The sequence below is a fragment of the Cygnus atratus genome, chromosome 2, assembly GCF_013377495.2.
Source record: "Cygnus atratus isolate AKBS03 ecotype Queensland, Australia chromosome 2, CAtr_DNAZoo_HiC_assembly, whole genome shotgun sequence".
Lineage (NCBI taxonomy): Eukaryota > Metazoa > Chordata > Aves > Anseriformes > Anatidae > Cygnus > Cygnus atratus.
In genome coordinates, this window is record NC_066363.1 from 92,732,431 (window position 1) to 92,752,441 (window position 20,011).

Genomic DNA, 20,011 nt, shown 5'->3' on the forward strand with positions numbered 1-20,011 from the left:
AATTCTTCAAAAAGCTACTGCATCTTTTGAGAAAATTAATGCAGAAAATGATGGAAACACTTCTTGACACAAGTCTATATCCAAACCAGCATCCTGACAATTTTGTCATGATTTATCCCTCAATGTTCTGTCAGTTCTGGATCAAAATGAAAAACCTCATATTCCAGGGAAGACTGAATTAAACAGGATAACGTTTCTGATAGACCTGAGTATGTAAATGTTATGGGTCTTGCTGGAAGAAGTCCTGAAGGTATTTGAGAACAATTACAAAACCTTTTCACAGAAGAGGCCAAAAAAAGCTCTTGGGATCCCATTTGCCTCACACCCCAGAAACATGAGACAAGGTGATGTAGAAATAATGACCTACTCCAGCATTATTTCTAATCACAGGTCTCATTTTGAAGTTCAAGCTTAACGCAACCGTGAAGAGGACTGGAAGAAGATATCAACCTTAGTCATTTGCCTGGGGAAAAAGTCATTTTGCTTTCTACTCTTACTATAAGAGGCAAGAAACAAAGAAGGGGGGAAAAGAACCCAGAGCGGAGTTCATTGGTACTGTTAACTATACTAACAAGAATTAAGTCTGCGTATGAACTACAGGAACATCAAATCAAAAGGCTTTTCTCCTGCCTTTACAATACCTTCCCACTACTTGATGCTCCTGATGGAATCTCTATGTGCAACCTCTATAGTTCCACTCCCCCCACCTACTCATACTCTTCCACAGGATAAAAATGTTTTCTTTCTCAGAACTTGTCTGGATAATGCCTTCAGAAAAGGTAAAATTTGCAAGTTTTCTGTCTCCTCTTCCTCACTATTCACGTGCAACAAATTGAGCGTGTGGAAAGTTACACACATTCCCAGGCAATACAAAACATCAAATATTTATTGCAAACAACTTTCAAGACAGAAATGCAATACCAGAAATTTACCTTCATCTTTCTGTTCTTTACCACAACAAATTGCACATTTATTCTTACTAATGATTAAGCTTTCAGATAAGTTAAAATCTCTGTGCACTGTTTCTTAGCACTCAGAAAAAGATCCAAGCAGAATTGCAAAGAAGTGATGTAACCACCATCCTACTTCATGTAGCCACACAACAGACTACTTTTGAATGCAAAAAAAAAAATAGAAAGCAAGAGCTAAACATTGTGGCTCAGTTGTCCAGGTTTTATTGCGGTGCGAACATACTATTACCAGTCAGGGGACATTGCAAATAAAAGTACAACTTGGTACTATTAAAGATGAATACTAAGTATGAATTCTTGGGTAACTCACATGAGCTGGTTTCAGTTCACTTGTGTTCTATTGTAAATTTAGTTTTCCCTCAAACAATGAGATGTGCCAAAATTAGAGATCAGCTTAGATTCTCTGCTGGTATTTTTGAAGCTGGTGATAGGGGGGGAAAAAAGAGTTGAGTCACCACTCGAATAAGCTGGGAGACAACAAGGAGTGCCAGATAGGAGCAAAAGGGATCAAAATAGAAATGCTGGGGATACGGCAGATGAGAAGTACAGAAAGGAAACAGGCATTGGAGCAGGAATCAAGGAGGCAAGTGATAAGAGGGAAAAACAGGAGGATGGTGCAATGATACTCATTTCAATGAGTCTAAGATAGTGCTGTAGTTGAGGCATTACATAAATACTGTTCAAACGGAAAATATTAGTGTAGAAATTATGATTTACTAATATTGATATTTTAAATGAACATTTTTAAAACTTGAATGCCTATGAATTATCCTGATGGAAAACCACTAGAACAGAAACATATCAGAAGCACTTCTATTTGGGATATGTGCTACATTGTCTACCAACAACTCAGTTAATACTTAAATAATACAACTAAATTTAGAACTTTACTACATAAAAGATGAAGAAGCTGAAGTAACGCACAAGTACTTTGATTCCCAGCATAATCTATTCACCCAGATATCTCAGTTTTTCAAATACAACTTTCTCGCCTCCGTATCACCTGCATTATAGACTATGTATCGAGCAGCCTTTTCAATACCCCCACATTTCCCCCGCACACACACACAACTAACTTTCAAACAGGCTGAGAAATTACTGAAGTAGAAAATCTTATATTATCCTGTATTCTGGGAGGACAGATATAGTGAGGAACAGATACAAGAGACAAATCAAGAGGACAGAGCTAAGGCTGCTTTCTTAAAAATACATATTCACATGCATGGAAGCCAGAGAACAGAATATGCTGAAAGACTCAGTCTAGGTATCACCTGACAATGTAGAAGGGAAAAACACTGAAAACACAAACATGATATTTGATATTAAAAGGTGAAACTCAATTATTTTTTTTAATGTAAGTTTACTTTGTCTGCAGTGTCTTTTCATTATGAAACCAAGCCCACTAGAAAGACAAAGTCTAATAAAATATAACTGGTTTGTCTATCAAATGAGTTTAGACAACTTTGACATTGTAACAGTTCAGATCGACTTAAAATACTTACCATATGTAATCTTTCCTTTCTCTTCTTCATCTACAGCTCTAAAAAGATGTGTAACATTAATCTGTGACACACCCATGGCAGTCTTCAGAATATGAGCTAAGTCATCTTCTGTTATAGTTCCATTTTCTGACTGGTATAGCTGTAAGACAAGACAGAAAGACAAATCATTCCGAAGCTGAATATTGACTCCTATGAACAGCCCCACATTAAGAAATTATGCAAAATTAAAGTTTGACTTGAGAAAATCTAGTCACTCTCAGGTTGATGATGGTCTACTAAGGATTACTGAGTAGTCTGGGTAAAAGATAGCATTGATTATTAGTTCACCTATGTATGGTTACATAGTAAAGCTTGCTATATTGAGAAAAACTCCTCCCTGTGTTTACATGCCTAAACACTAGAATTTCAATGATGTTTCAGAGATAAGACAGTTTTACACCAACATGTTTTGCAGATATGTAACTAAGAATAAGTATTAGTCTATTTAGCTAGGTGTTCAAACTCCCAGAGAGCCTGTGGAATCAGGACATATATTTAGGTTGGCTTAAGCAGAAACAATTTCCCACTAGGTCAGATATAAAACCCAAGATTCCCTTGACCAATGTCCAGCTGATGGGACAGCCAGCTTGCTTATAGATTCCTGGATCTAAATTATTAGATAGAAGCTGTATTAATCAGAAGAATCCCACTCTAAACAGTGATGAACCTATGATTTTCTACAAATACTTCCTCCATTTTCTAGAAAACTGTAATTTGCTTCTTTTCAAGTCCTGAAGAAAAGAATTTGCTCATAGACAAAAACATAGCTTTACTACTGACAGATAATAGATAACTAAAAATAATCGTTCATATACTCATTCTATCTTTGTATATGTACAGTGCTTTCCCCTGACAAAAGAACTTGAGTATTCCGTAACATCTGTAACAAACTTCATTACGTTTTCTAAAATAACTAATTTTGCCAGTTCAAAAGAAACTGAAACAAAAGAGTTTTTGAAATATCATTGTCTAATTCTAATGCATGACATGGCTACAAATATTTAGCTATGTTTAAAAACAAGTTACTTTGGAAGCTGTTTTTTAGTTTCTCTACAACATTAAGAAGATGGGAACTGATGAGGATGAACAAAACAGACACATAAGGAAGTGATTTTCACAGAAGCAGAAGTTACTGTCACAGACAACACACCTCGATGGAATAAAAAAAGTCAGTGGAATACAAAAACTAAAGTTCTGTGGAAAGAACTCAATTTATGCTCAATTCAGGACTCTTGAATTTTGTTCCCTAGCTCCCAACTTGCATGCTGTTTCACAAGTAGGAGCAAGGACCAGACACCTGTTTATTAAAACCTGCTATATTCTCACAGATCAAATACTCAGAAGGTGATACTTGATGGTAACGCTCACAAGCATCACATTGGCAAGACTTGCCACAGTCTTTCACTTCCTTAGTGATTAGAAAAGGAGGCCACCTAGCACATACACTGGAGTGCTGCTTCTGGAACTGGTTGACATAATCCCCAACTTCTGCTTCTAATTACCTACCACTTTAGATCTCTGGTGGCTCAGTAAGCCTATTTTTCAAGTTCTTCAGCCATAACTAAACACTCCCACTTCAAAAACTTGTTCAGCTACGTGAAATACTGCACATTATCCCTAAAAACAAATGACACGGTGGTTTGCAAGTAGCAGCATGTGGCAGAGGACAGCAACTATTCTAAGTCATGCATTCATGAGCCAGTTAGATCTTTCGATGACTAACAGTAAGCTGTGTGAATATCTCAATATACATGATCCCAGGAAACAGGGCATAAATGATTAGAAAAAAAAATCACTTCACAGTTGTTTTTTCTCCCTAGAATAGTGTCAGCAAAATTTCCTCAGCTCAAGACTTTTCTTTTTTTTAAGCCTTCTGATCATCACTAGCAGGATAAAGTGAGCTATACCTGCTTCTCCTTGCTGAATTCTTCTCATTCTTAACATGTAGAAGTTCTGCAGTTAAGTTTATATATTGCAATTAATACATAATTTTGAGTTCCCTGGTTATGCGTTTCCAAGACTACAGCAGATAGTGAAGAACTTTTTTTAAAGAAACAGTTCAATTAACTTGAAGTTAGGTGCTTCCAAAAAGAAATCACCTAGTCTGCGGTCTTTTCTTCCTCAAACTAAAGGAAGTATGTTGCACATTTTGCATCATGAAAGTGAAATTGCACTGAAATACTGCCCCGAAACCACATTCTACTTGAAGGTTGTTAATTTTCAGAAGACGACAGAGATAAACAGCATATTATCATTTCTGTTGCATTACTTTGATCAAATGGAATAAACAAGGACAGAAACCTCTCTGCTTTTCCCTCACGTGCAAGTTAACCCCTCCGACAGCAGCTTATTTTCCACAGAATTTGTAGGAACTGAATATTTTTGTTTCTTCCTCCTCTGTCAGATTTGTTTGACACTAGCCAAAGGATGAGAATGATAGATCTGAACACTAAGCATTGACAGGAGCCTCATTTCTTTAGCCAATATAGTTGAGAATAGTACAAATTTGCTGAAGAACCTGAGAACAGCTATGCTCAGAAAATAAGGCTATCATGTAGTACCATACAACTCAAAGTTCTCAAGTCCATGCATTCATCTGTGATGACAGCATCAAGTGTTAACATCCTCAGTTTTCAGTAGCGCTAAAGACACAAGACCCTACGAGTTCAAGGCAATAAGAAAAGATGATGTAAGCTGCAGCACAGCTTGAAATAGCAATATGAAAGAAATTAGTTAAAAGTACCAAATTAAGGTGTCAGACAAACCTACTAGAAAGGCTAACATTAAGCATTGCTGCTGTCAGTTTTCCAAAAGGTGTGTAATAACTATCTATGTTGATGCTGCAACAAACCACTGAGTCTAGAACAAGATCAGGAGCACCTATGGGAAGTATAAAATCTGGGCAGAGACTGCAGGACCTGGGGAACTGCAGGACTTAAAAAGAGACATTGCAAGACTAAGAGGGAAGAATGAATATTTTCAAGAAGATAAAGGACGAAAAAGTCATCTGTGTTAACATGTAGAAATGAAAGTTTTGACTTTTTTTTTTTAATTTGACAAAAAAAGATTTTGGTGAAATATTTTAAAAGCAGCAAGCACAACTCATTAGACTTCAGTCTACAGTAATCAATACAAAGGAACAGACTTAATGTATTGAAAGATTTTACAAGAACTCCACAGAACAATTTCACTTTGCAAGACTCCAAGTTTGTCATGTAAAACGATGCAGTTTTTCTCTGAACATGATCTCCTAATCTAACATTTCACCGATGTTATTTTAATGTAGTTAAGTATCAAAAAGGCGTGTGAAACAAGCTTCTGTTAAATCTAATTGACAAGATTAATTATTTCTAAAAACACCCACAAAATTTAAGTAAATTATATAAAGGAAGAAAACTCTGCTTACCTGAAATGCCACCTGAATTGTTTCCAGAGTTTTGGATGGCTTACAGACAACTGACAAAGCAATGACAAATTCCCGAACATCAATTACGCCATCTTCATTCTGTGAAAGAAAACCTCACCTCTGAATACTGCAGTTTGCCTCAGAACAGTCAAAATAACTAACAGCTAACAACTAAGATGCAGAATATTCAGAAAGATCACTGCATATGCCATTGCAAAAAAAAAAAAAGTCTCACTGAAATGGAATTACACCAGTGAGAGAACTAGGGTTGCAAAAGCTCTGTAGGCCCTTTTCAAAGTCCCAGTCAGAATTCCTAATTCAAAGATTCTTGAAAGACAGTGCTGCTATTGTTAGCCTTTACTTGCATATTTAAGATTTTTACATTAAATCATCTGACTTAATAGGCTGAAATTAAAATTAGAGAACCAGAGGTCAAACTACTCTGATTTAAGCCCTGAACTCATGACATTTTAATCTTCTCTCTGGTCTAGGAGAGAACACTGTGAACATATGCACCTCCTGGTTCAAATAGTATCTCATCAAGACAAAGTTAATGGTCATTTCCCCATCCTGTCTGATTGCCAGAGGATAGAAAAACTGGCTCATTTACCATGTTCCTAGGTCCTTCAAGGTTTGCTTCAGGTATTCTAGAAGAATAATTTATTTACAAGCCAAGTGTTAAGTTTGTAGCTAATATACACCACATTCAGTTGCGACAAGCAGTAGTAATAGTTTGGCTTGAGCCTACCTTCCTTCCTCTTTATATTTTGCATCTAGAAACAAAATGAGTTTTGTGCAACTGATATGCTTTTTACCTTCTACCTGAATGACTGCTTCATTTAGTTGATGATGGGCGTCCTTACATGTCAAAAGGGAAATGCAGTAGGCAAATACTGTGGTGTAGCAGGCAAATACTGTAGTGAAGTGCTCAAAAGCACTTAACACTGGCCCAAATCACACCTCCATGAATTCAACAGGAGGAAAATCAGGCTAGAGGAGAGCTTATCACAAGTAGTACAATTTGTAAACATGATATTGTTTCTTACCTCGTCAAAAAGGGCAAACATACTTTCTAATGTGTGGGAAACTGGAAATTCCAAATATGCTGAAAATTCCTTAAGATCAACCTTCTCTTCTTTCATTTTCATGGCACTTGCAGCATATTTTTCAAGATCATCTTCAAGTGTTTCTGGTTTCAGCCTAGAAAGCACATTATTTTTGCACATTTTAAAAATAAACCTAGTTTTAAAATACAAATATCAATATAGTGAATGAAGCAATGAGTGACAATGGCGTAAAATACAACAAAATACAGAATCAGGGTTATGAAACTGCCTTATTGCAAAATAAGTACAGGATTCCTATCATTTTAAGGCTCCCTTTAGTTCTTGAACTATGATAGAAATTACTGGTAAGCTTTAGGAACACTGGTCACAAACTTGTGTTCTCTACCTTGGTTATAAGACAGATGTATAAACAGTCCAACATGTGCAAGAAACACGAACCTAGAACTAGCCAGTAAGAAATACCAGGCATGGAGAACTAGGTAGGATTTAGGTCACCTGAACACAGCTGTGTTGCAGGACAGTAACATAAACCAATTACGATTCCAAATTTACTGATATCACTGAACGGGAAAGACCTGATGCATCTTGTCTAAAAGAAATCAGGGATTACATAATAGCGATTATACTGCTAATCCTGCTTGTCAGTTCTTATTTTTCACATTCAGTCTGTAGTTAGACACCATGACGAGACTACCCATCAAACAAGGCTACAGTAGTTAATACAGCTACAAAAATTACATCGTTCCTTCTGATTGCAAAACCAGACTGATGATGGAACAGGTTTCTATTACTGCAGATATCTGCTGCATGGTGTTTTTTTCTGCTAAGTCAACTTTCCTGTTTTTGTTTTGTAAAAATAAATTTTACTATGAATATACTAAACATAAGTAATGCTGCAGGTATGTGGGGTAAAGTAAGCTCTCCCTAATAAAACAAATCAAATCTTGACCAGTAGATTTACTCTGAACTGGTTTAGGGTAATGGTAGGCACCCAAATTTTTCAGTCTGAAGACAAACAGAGCCAATAACATCTTCTACAGTATTCTTCTGCAGTTATCTGTTTTGCCATTTGCTGCTGCATACAAGGGAAAGCAGTTATTTACAAAAACCGCAAGCTCACAACAGAATTGTCTCCAGACTGCAGCTGGACCTCCTCAGCAGCTTTCTCTCAGTGAGGAGACTTTAATCAAATATTTAATTAATAATAACATACTCAGAAGCTTTCAAAAAAAAAAAAAAAAAGGGAAAGGATCCCTGGTAGGAAGATTATCCTATCCTATACTTAAGCTCCAGACCTCGATTGCTAGCTGAAATGACTGAACAACCCTTCCCAAAAATTACACTTAAATAAAAACAACTACAATGCTATCTGCCATTACCTAGCTTAACCTGCCAAGAAAGGACTAAACAACTCCAAGCACTGTATTTCTGAATTATAAGCCCAAGTATGTACCAGTTCTTTCAGAGATCGCATACCCTACAGAACATTCATACGTTCTCCCTCCTGGCAAGAAAGCACCCGCCATAAGTTTCAGTGCTACGAAGTATAAAAAGCACAGTGAAACACTCCCCTGCAACATTCATTTTCCATGATGTCGTAAAAAAAAAAAAAAAAAAGGAGCAGGCACAAAGGAATCCATGGAGGGCTTGAGATGCATACAGAACTCAGCTTCTAACATGCAGCATTACATATAAAACCAGTCCACAGATAATAGATCCTCACTGTAGGAGCCAAAATGGATTTTAACTGTAGGATGAGGCCAGCTGGCATCTGAATACTCCCTTGAGATAAGCCAGCACTGACACAGAATATGCAATCTAGCATCTGTCTCTAAACCAGAGAGATTTGACTTGGAATAAAGTGACTCAAAATTCACTTTCTAAAACTGAGTAAGCACTTGTTTGGTGAGTAGTACTTGAGGCTTAATGGGATCAAGTCTTCACCAAACACAGAGCTAAGTAGTCTGAAAAGCTAAAAGTTTGACAAGCAAAACCTTGTATTGAAAACAGCCATAACTTAACACAAATCTGATAGGCATCTTGTGGTTTTGGATTATAAATATAGAAAAAGATGCGAGTCAATCTCAAAAACAGTATGTGGATCAGTGAGATGACCATTTTGCTTCAGCTTGAGTCTGAATGCATTCTACTTCCCCAGAATCCAAGGTGGGTTCACTTCCCTCTAGCCCCACCAGAATCAGAAAGTAACTAGTGTGTGGATGACCACGACATACAATGCTGAGGTCTTTTGAAGCCAAGTGTTCCAAATCCCACAACAGGCTGTAGTTCCAAACCAATATGAAAAGGTTTGAATGTCTCAATTCCTTTACAACTGTTACTTTTATCCCAGCCGAGGCTATAAAAGCTAGAAGGCCAATAGTGGCTGTCTCTGTCCATGAAATCATGTTTGTTTGCCTAATGGCTTCAGTGCAGCATCAAGGCTTTAAGGGACATAACATTGTTTGCTATTGTGGTGTTTTGCTTGATTTTGTAAGCCAATCACTAAAGAGGGAAAGGACATTTTTCAGGATGAACAGCTCTGAACATTCAATCCTTCACAGCAGACTTGACGGGAAAACCAGGTCCCTGAAGGTAGGATACTTTCAGCAGAATCACCACTGTTCTTAGTGAGTGAAATGTCTTACCTCCTTAAAGCTAGTTTTAGCTGCATTTGACCATCTGAAAACAAACTCTTTCCTAGCTGCTGTGGCTACATGGCTTCTGGATTGCAATTGGATGCCCCAACTGGAGTACAGGCTGAGCAAATTTTACAGACATGTAAATGGTAATGAATCCTGTAGATACATCATATGAACAGAAACAGTTCTGCAGTGTAGCAAACCGAGATATAACTTGACTTCAAAGAAAACAGAAGAAAAGCAAGTCTGGATTTGCCTTACAGAAGTCTTGCATTTAAAAGTGGGTGTTACCTAGAAGGTATGTTCTTACTCAAAAGCAAGTATTAAGACTGGAAGCAAAATCTATTTGATAAAATTTACTGTTTGAGTTATTCAGGGATATGACTAGATGATCTTAATGCCATGCTGGCCTCAAAGCCTTTGAATAAGCAGCAAATGATTGCATTTCCATCAATCATGCATTAGAGGTGAAATCATATTACAAGCTTCATCCAATTGTGCCAGAAAAATACCATGGTAATAGCCTTCTTTGCTGGCATGTACCCAAATCAAGACAGGATGATAGTTCAATGTACAATTGCTCAAACCAGACAAAGAACTTCTGGGTTGTGGGGAACCTCACTTACAAACATACATAAATCATTTTAGAGGCCAAAGCAAAGACATCAAGAAGTGTAATTTAAAAACACAGCTTTAAATTGAGCAGACAGAAGCCAGAGAATGTTACAAGGAGATTAAACTGAATCCTGGGATTATCAACTGCATCATAAGAGTGGGGCTTTTTTTTTTTTTTTTTAAATATGTTGGTGGGGTGGGTTGTTTTTTTTTTTTTTGTACTGTAAATTCTGAGGTTTTGGAAAAACAAAGCAAGAATCTATCTGGTTCCTCTACCTCTAGAAGTCTCTACCATCCTACTGGAAGCGCTGTCCTACATTGCTTTTTCTCCAATACATCCTTGCCTCCTTTTTTTTCCATTTATGTACACAAGCTGGAAGATGAAGGGAAAAAAGTGAAATAAAATGAAGTATGGAATTGAAACATTAAAACTATGCTCCATACTTTCAGGTAAGGAGACAAAAAAGGAAAAGGGTGTTTATGTCTTATAGTAGTTAATAGGCTGAAAATGCAAGTTCATTTTGTAGTTGTTTAATAGGATGAGAAGAGATACAGAAGAAAAGCTGAAAAACAGCAATAAGTTCCATGTGGTTTGTGTTTGTTTTTTTTTTTTTTTTTTTCTTTCCCGCCACTGTTTGCTGAAGCTTTTTAGTAAGGTAGAGCCAGAGGGAACTGATGTCATAAGAGGAGAGAAGAGATGAGCCATACTGCTTAAAAGAAGCTACAGTTTCATTATAAAGTACATCTAGCAGTAACCCACTCAAAAGACCAACCACTTCTTTGTGCTTCCTGGGAAACAGTGACCCCTCTGCCCCCCCTATTACAACACTACCCCAGTCACAAGACTGTGCTATGGCAGCACTGTTCTCCTTCATAGATGTCATGGGGAAACGGTAATTGACTCTTAGCTGTATCAAATGTTACAAGCCCCACAGTATTCCTGACCCTCTCTGGGAGGGGTCTTCCACTTTTGTGCAGGAATGAATACACTGCTCACTTGCTAGACTGAAAAAAAAATTAAAAAAAATCAATTTTACAACCTATTCCACACATTTGAGTCTAGGGGTATTGCTTGCAAGTGGAAAAAATCCTGTATTTCTCCATGCACGGGCAAACTCCTTTCAAAACGTGTTTCCATTCTCATCTTAAGGGCAGAGAAGAATGAGAGCCCTTGTTTATGCATAAAGCAGCTTCCCCAGTGAGGGGGAAAGGCTTAAAGCCCTTGCAAGTATGCAGTAAACAATTATATAGTTTTCCCGTTCAGATGACCAGAAAAAGGTTTTCCGCTTTTCTGCAAAAGAGAAGGCTTGATTCCCCAATACATGAAGAAAAAAAAAAAAAACAATGAAGGAATAATTTCAAATGCATTTAGGGCTGTTGTTTTTTCCCCTGATGGTTTAAGTAATTGTCTTGACATCTGAAGTTGGCTTTGAGACATTTGCTTCTAATACAATATTGGTTTAATCTTTATATTAGTTTCCCTGACTACAATATGACTACATTCCATATGTACTCATAAATGCAATATTGTTATATGAAGACAGACCATACACAGATATATAATAAAGATGCACCTTATGTATAAATATTGTATATGCTCACCCAAGGCTTCTCACAAGCTTTGCAAATTCTAAAAGACACGTGTCTGAAGGCAGACGAAGTTGTCCTTCAGCCAAGGCTAGCTGACAGTCTTCAAATGTATAGTCTGTCACTGAAACTCCCAATGCCCTTGAATAAACCAGAGAAACACGGGAAGCAAGTTAACCTATGAAAACTGAGCAGAATGTTCATTATTTCGTTTTGTACAGCAAGAAATACTGCAACAACTCTTCTCCTTTCTGAAGGAATAGGGGAAATCCCATAAGAGAAAGTTCATACACAAAGAATGAAATATTGTACACTATGAGCCCACTACAGAACATATATTTTAACTTTATAAGTACATGAAAATATAAAAGAACAAGGCAAAAAAATCAGTCCTTAATACTTTCAGAGAAGTAACAAAAATAATTTCAAAGTTATTCATCTATAATTATGTATTTTTTCAAGTTTTAATGTGAAACATTTATAATGTTGTTACACTAACATGAATAAATCAATCATCGCCTGAACAGGACTATTGCCTTCACATATTAAAATCATACAACAGGCAGTATTTTTAAGAGTACTCCATAAAGAATGGATAGAACTTAAAAGAACAAGTAAACTCTAAGCAAACATGACTGTTGTGGTTTAGCCCGGCTGGCAGCCAAACACCACACAGCCGTTCGCTCACCCTCCCCCCTCCCTCTCCGGGATGGGGGAGAGAAACGGGAAAGTGAAGCCTGTGAGTTGAGATAACGACAGTTTATTAAGACAGGAAAAATAATAACAATAATAATAATAATAATAATAATAGTAATAATGTGTACAAAATAAGTGATGCACAATGCAATTGCTCACCACCCGTTGACCGATGCCCAGCCTATCCCCGAGCAGCCGGCCCCCCACCCCGGCTAGCCACCCCTATATATTGTTCAGCATGACGTCAGATGGTATGGAATACCCCTTTGGCCAGTTTGGGTCAGCTGTCCTGGGTCTGTCCCCTCCCAGCTCCTGCTGCACCCCCAGCCTGCTCGCTAGCAGGACAGAGCGAGAAGCTGAGAAGTCCTTGGCTTGGTGTAAGCACTGCTCTACAACAATTAAAACATCAGCATGTTATCAGCGCTCTTCTCATTCTAATCCAAAACATAGCACCCTGCCAGCTACTAGGAGGAAAATTAACCCTGTCCTACCTGAAACCAGGACAATGACATATTTAAATGTATGCAATAGATGGAAGAAAAAAAAATACTCCCAAGTGTTTGTGCGCCAAACAATTAAGTATTCATTTTTTCTTCAAACTTGATGCTGTGTGGTACAAATAGCATCAAAGATAGTTCACAAGGAAATCTTGATAAAACAGTTACATTATATTTGCTGCACTGAAGTTTAGAGAAAGACTCTGTTTTTTAAGAGGCCTTGAAGAATTCAGTGCACAAATGGAAAAAGCAATTTAGAAAGCAAACAGCTTCACGTAAGTTACTCATCTGCCACATTTTCCATTATACTTGATTTTACTTGTACTAGTATAGAACATTTCTGCTGTGCAGCCTTTTCTAGTTTGATCAAGTCCTCACAAGATTTCCTAACTTACCTTCATTCCTTTTATCTGCCGGTTTTTCTACCTCATTAGTAATCACCTTTTTTGTCTATTAAATTAATATACATCAATGGCAAGACCGTTAAAAAAATCCCGAGACATATCACAGTCATTTTGGCTGTGATGAGAATTCTGCATTTAATGCTGCATTTATTATAGCCATTTTGATCTGTAATTGTAGTTTTGTGTAATAACCAATTAGTTTCTGTTAAGTAGCCTCTTCCTTAGAACCTCTGAAAAGGCCTTTGAATGGCAACGTAAGGTACACAAGCCAGATCTTTTGTCCAGTGATTAACTTCAGCAATTCTAATATAGTAGTGAGATATGCACTTAATATTAAAGCTACTGATCGGGGTTTCTCTCTTCTAAGGATAAGAAAGTCAAATATTCATGAAAAACATCTCACTGATATTCAAGCTCGAAAGTACTAAATATGTTAAAAGTCAGATATTGTTTATAAACTACTTATGAATAAACAGGACATACACTGTAGTGTTTCTGGATGAACGGCCTCAACCTTGCACAAAAAACAACAAATAGGAAGGGAACAAAAAGAAGCAGCCAACTAAACCAAAAAGATACAGGTGCATAGAAGAGGCACTGGTATTATACCATATGAAATTAATTTTCTTTGGAAGAAGAAAAAGGGAGTGTTTATCGTGCCAGCTTAGATTACTTCCTATTCCCTGCTTTCATGCTGTGTATGCACTAGATCATCTTGTTAAAAACTTCCCTGTCAACTATCAGGCAGGTAAACAGATGAATTTCAGGGCTGGAAGAATACAATATAACCCACAAGGAGTACTACCCAGAGTGGCTTACCTAAAGGAATGTGGTAATCACTAAGGTCACGTCCAGTCAGGCACATTACACAAAATTTAATTAGATCTTAAGGCAACAGTAGGTGTAGCACGCAACAGAAATATGGGAACTTACAGCAGAAGTATGGGGAAAATACACAGAAAAGGAGAAGCTAGTTAAAAATAAGTTAAAAGAAGAAATTGAAAGGGTAAACATTCATTTGTGGTACAGAATGAGACACCATATTAGGGAATCAGGATAAAAAATTATAAAAAAAAAGTTGTTAGGACAAAAAAAGTCCAATATGACTAAGCAACAGATTAAAGGTGGCAATTAGAAGGATTTTTTTTTTCTTAAGAAAATTTCAAGGAAAACAGAAGATGACAGACAAGTTAAAACAATCATAAGCTGGCAAGCCAAAGCACGAAACAATAAACTGTAAAAATAAATAAATGCTGGAAGCTTTTCAAATACCTCAAAAGGAAGAACACTAAGAAAGATCAGGCTATTCAAACTCCATGGTAGGTAAAGGCCTGACATACTAGCATCCCAAAACCAACCCCAGATTTAAATACCAATAATATACCAATAAATACCCTAAATAATGGTCCCTAGAAGCCTTCTGAAAGGGGAAGAAAAATCTTATGACTGAATAAATGCTAAAAAAAAAAAAGGTATGATCTGCTCTTTTAATAAATAGCTGTGTGTGCCCCTTACAGAAGGGGCAGCATTTCAACCAGACTCAGTGCCATCGGTACAGGAAAATTGCTACTACAGCTAATGCCTGCATTGTCAACACAGACACAAACAGGCTTGAGGAGGGCAAAGCGCCTTCTCTTGCTCATCTGTTAGCACTTTTCCAGCCTTTGGACTTCCAGAAAAAGCAAAATGAACCAAAACCCTATGTTTATACATACATCCAGACTTTTAGAATTACAAAAATCAGAAGCAAAGAAGATGAAGAAACAGCTTTTGTTCAGAGTAAGTTCAGTTGTAGGATCAACCAAGGCCAGATAAAATTAGAGTTCAAGGGGCTTCTGAGTTCAGAAGATAAATCACAAGCCGTACAGGGCTAACGCTTTAATACGAAAAGACCTTGATTTCAGCTCACAACACTGAAGAAGCTGAAGGTAGGGAATATACAGAGTTCATTATTTCTGCTACAACTTGCAATTTTTTCAGTTTCTTAGAATAAAGACAGGCATGCTAGCGTTCAACATAAAAACCTCAGATGCAACTGTAAATCACAGGATTTTCTACAGAACTATTTCAACTCATCTCCAGCGAGCTCTCTCTACTTCAATTCAACTTCTAGGAAACGAAAGGTTATTTCAATTTGAGATGCAGATTGCAAGTGCACCATGTTTTTTTTATAAACCAGGAATGTAACAGCTTTCCCATGCCTTCACCTGGAAGCATTTTTCTCCCCTCCCCACCTTTTCTTCATACTACCTCTACTTCCACAGTCAGTTAACCTGAAATTGGTCTCTTCAATGTTCAGCAATTTTTTGTGGCCAGATACGCATGTCTACTTGACATACCTTAAGACTTTTTCCATCCTTGCCTTCCCTGAAATGCTGGGTATTTACTTTTCATATCACCACCCAACATGGAATTCCAAAGCCAGCTAGTCAGTTCAAGCAAAACAAAAATACAAAAGTCTTCTTGCAAACCCAATCTGTTGCAGGGGATGACTTTAAGTGTGCATCAGTAGTTGTTTGCGTTGCATCAGTGTTCTATTTCTAAAACACAAGCAGCTCTCCTGTGCTTTACTATTTGAAATAATCATGGGTGAACAACGAATACATGGAACTATTCTTAACTCCATTAAAAAGTCATAGCTGAAAATGCAACCTCAATAGCACACAATTCAGTTACATTAGCTTTCATACAATTCAACTGTACCTTCCTCCCCAGAGGACTTAAACACCCACAGCAGCAAAAGAATTAGATTGTTATATAAAGACTTACATAAAGATGTTAAAAAAAAAAAAAAATCCCTACAGTTCCTGCTGTGTTTGTGCCTCCCTGCCTTCCTCACCGAGGAAGACGAGTGCTATGTAGTTTTGTACACACTACTGAAGATTACAACCTGCTTTGCCAGCAGGCAAATACACTGAATTGATTTAACACATTTCTTCGATAGTAAAATTAAATCATACATCTGTTTTTATTGCATATTACAACATACTTACTCTGCCATTACACGTCTGACGTTATTGGCGTATAACACTGGATTCCTTCTTTCTTCTTCTGATGGAATATACACAGGTAGAAACTGCATACAGAAAACTGAATTATACCAAGAACATTTAACATTTTAAGCAACTTGTATTGCAGTACTGTGGTGAAAGATGCATACAGTTTGTTGCTATTTACAAAATTATATTAGCAAAAGAACTACTAAAACAGTAAAAAAATGAACTCAAATGCTTAAAGATTCATCATACCTCCAGAAATTCGTTTCTTACCTCATGGAACCAAAAGATTTTTAATCTTTTTTTTTTCATTAAGTGGGAACAGGAAGTTCTAAATCATTTGGAAGTATTAGCATTTTCTTCCATGAACCCCTTACGTTAAAATTATACCTCTTTATTGTTCAGCTCTTCACAGATAACCAAGAAAACCATCTGCTACATGAGCTTTGTTGAAAATTAGGTTACATATTGAGCATTCAAGTTCTCAGGACATCAGATATTTACTGTTCCCACCACATATTTTGTAATCATCCAATTTGTACATTAAGCAGTCATAAGCATTTTCATCCTTCTGTTGCTAGAGATTTTTCAAAAATTTCTCCTTCAGATTGGACGCTAGGTATTAGTACTCAATTAACAGGAAAACTCTAAATGCACGCAGATGACCACACAATTAAACCAGAGCTGCTGGAGACCTGTGATAGAAGAGGCAGCTTTCAGAATGAGATGGCCTACGTTCAAAGACATTTGAGCTTTTACCTATGACTAAGTATTTATTAAACTATGATGTAGGCACCAAGATCATTCCTAGTTTCACCTACAAAAACCCTCAGAACATCTCAATTCCACTAACTCACTCTTCAGATATAAGGAACAAGAAGGAATTGCTGACTCCTCCCCACCCCACATCAGTACAAGACAGACAGTTCCTTTGGTAGTGCAATGCCGTGAGATAATTTATACACTAACTGATCAAAATGTTTATAGTTCTGTGGAAAGCTTCTGAAGTAGAAAACAATTCTAAGAAGCTTAGTTATATTTAATATAGTTACCTATGGGTAGTACAAAACTGGAATTATGATCCAGGAATTTCACACTGGTCTTTAAAGAAAGAAAATAAGAATTGGGAAATAAACATCTATTTTATCATTTAAGCAAATAATTCTTAATAACTGAAGTTAGAAGTATTTTCAGTATCACATAATGGTATAGTGAGCAGAACCCAAAATGCTGGGTCATCTAAAATCATTAGAGTTTTGTTTCTCTTAGAAGTATTCAATAATTGAAATAAAAAACTGAATTTACTTCACGTTTTCCTAGTTTCTCTATATTCACCACTGTAACTGAAAACACACTATTCTTGTCTTCTAGGTTTACAAGTAGTTACGTTGGCCTAGTATGATATAATATATAAGAGGACAAAGAACATGAAGCTAACAGAGAAAGATTGTTCCTTCAAATTCCAAGCCCAATTATATTTCTTTTACTTTGAGTTGCAAATTGCTATCAAGTAATTCATCCAAACACAGTACAAGTTTGAATATGAGGCAATTTCAGAGGTGTTCTATGTACCTGTGCCTAACGAGATGGAAACAGCATTGTCATTTTGGCATCACGAGCAAAACCAACAGAACTCTGAGCTACTGTGAGGCGATGGATGTTTGAACACTGATGCTGACAGGCCAGCAAAACAAACTGACATGAGCCAAAGCAAGCTGCATGTGCTGATGATCACATATCCTTTTTTTCTTTAAGAGATTGATTGCATGCTTGGAATTGTTCTAGCATGCAAAAGATGGACAGCCCACTAATTATAATAACCTATTATAAAACCTACGCTGATGTTTGCTTTTCAATATACATGCTGGATGACATGTATGGTACACCACAACATTGATTTTATACATAGAAACCCAGACCAGGAAACCTCTGATTCTGATTGCTTGGCAGTTAGACCTTACCAGCTATTATCTAATCAAAACCATACTAATACTGTACTGTCTGGCTGTACACCTCCCTGAATAACTGGATCTTCAGCCCTTACTCTGCTATCAAAGCTGGTTTGTATTTGCCAGTACCCCTCTGTTGATGGAACAAGGCAGGAGTAAAAGCCAACTAACTTTGTAGACCAGGGAAAAACCACACAGAACAACCCTGTGAACACAGAACAACCCTTTCTTCCACTACATTCCTCAATCTGCAGCACTTCCTTTACAAAACCAGATTCAATATGTAGCTCTCAAGCATGCTGCCTCACCCTTGCGAACAGTCTGGCAAAAAATCTCTGCTCCTCTACACTCTGCCAGTTCATGCTCTAGTACAGGGTATTTCATTTATTTAAAGAAGACCAAAGACTGTAACTTGTCCTTGTGCAAGATCTCCCTGAACTACAGCAGCTCACCAACTGCTAGCAGCTGCTGCCTCAAAATCAAGAAAGCTCAGCAGTGTTCACTTGTGTGAAAAGCCTCGTTTTACTTGCCTAGGGCAGAAAATCATGTTTCCAAGAGAGTAAAAATCCTGCTCATCAGCTGGTTTGTCTTATACTTGCAAGAGGCAGTAGCTCCCCAGCCCTTCTACCTCATATATACCTTACTAGAAGGCAAAATATGAGTTTTGAGATATTCATCTGAAAATAAGTCTTTTACACAAGTAGAGAATACTGATCTTTGCAATGGAATTTTTCAAGCATTAAGAATACTTGAAAAAAATGTTACAAAACAAACATGGGAAAAACAAAGTATTATAAACAGATATAAAGTGAAATAATCCAGTTGTTACACACTGTATAAGCAGGACAGCAGGAGCCTGGTAGAAAACTTTAGAAGCAAAACATATCTCCACTGTGAGCAAGATCTTATCTGCTGTGGGTTACCAAAACACAATACAGAAAGGGGAGTAGTTTACTGTAAAAACATTTTCAGATAACTTTATTATCCCTTTTGTAAGCCAACAGTTCCTATTATCTTACATTAAACATTTTTTTTTTTATTAAAGTACATCTACCTTTCTTCTTTTTGACACCACAATCAGACCATTATTTTGTGAATAAGATTTTTTTTAAGTTGTTAATTGCTGAAAACTTTCAACTGAAGTGATAATGCCAATCACAAGTTTCTGCAAGAGATACAATAGTTCAGTGGCCAGTATTCTGTGCATTCATTGTTTTCCAAGAATTTAACAAAGAAACAAAACACAGAACATTGCAATGATTACTGTGATTAGGATATGTTGTACATTACAACAGTGATAGTTCTTCCTACTAATTTACCCTGCCATCGGATCCATCAGTCAAAGATAAATACATTTTCACATTTCCACTACAATAGCTTTCAGCCTTAAGACCACAGTGTTTTCCTCAAAACAATGTTAAGAATACACATAAACTCCAATTTTGTGTTTTCTGATTTCACATTCAGAACATTGCAGCTTAATAAAGGACCTATTATGCAGGCATTAAATAAGCTAACTGTCCTAAAAAAAAAAAATCACCGTAAGCAGTTTCTTATTCTTTAAAGGATAGTTCTTATTTTGTACATCGGCATTCACACACTTAGTTATCTAACACATGGTTGGCACATGGTTGGTATTTCAG

The 20,011-nt window shown here is 36.9% G+C and overlaps 1 protein-coding gene across 1 annotated transcript in view; it reads right to left on the minus strand.

Annotated features, from left to right (window-relative positions):
• LPCAT1 (lysophosphatidylcholine acyltransferase 1) overlaps positions 1-20,011 on the minus strand; it is a 48,659-nt gene that overhangs the window by 2,538 nt on the left and 26,110 nt on the right. Inside the window, exons 9-13 of the mRNA XM_035550535.2 lie at positions 16,417-16,499; positions 11,842-11,967; positions 6,965-7,118; positions 5,919-6,017; positions 2,474-2,612 (exon numbers count right to left, since the gene is read on the minus strand). Of these exons, the coding sequence (XP_035406428.1) occupies positions 2,474-2,612; positions 5,919-6,017; positions 6,965-7,118; positions 11,842-11,967; positions 16,417-16,499 (601 nt within the window). The remainder of the gene's footprint in view (positions 1-2,473; positions 2,613-5,918; positions 6,018-6,964; positions 7,119-11,841; positions 11,968-16,416; positions 16,500-20,011) is intronic.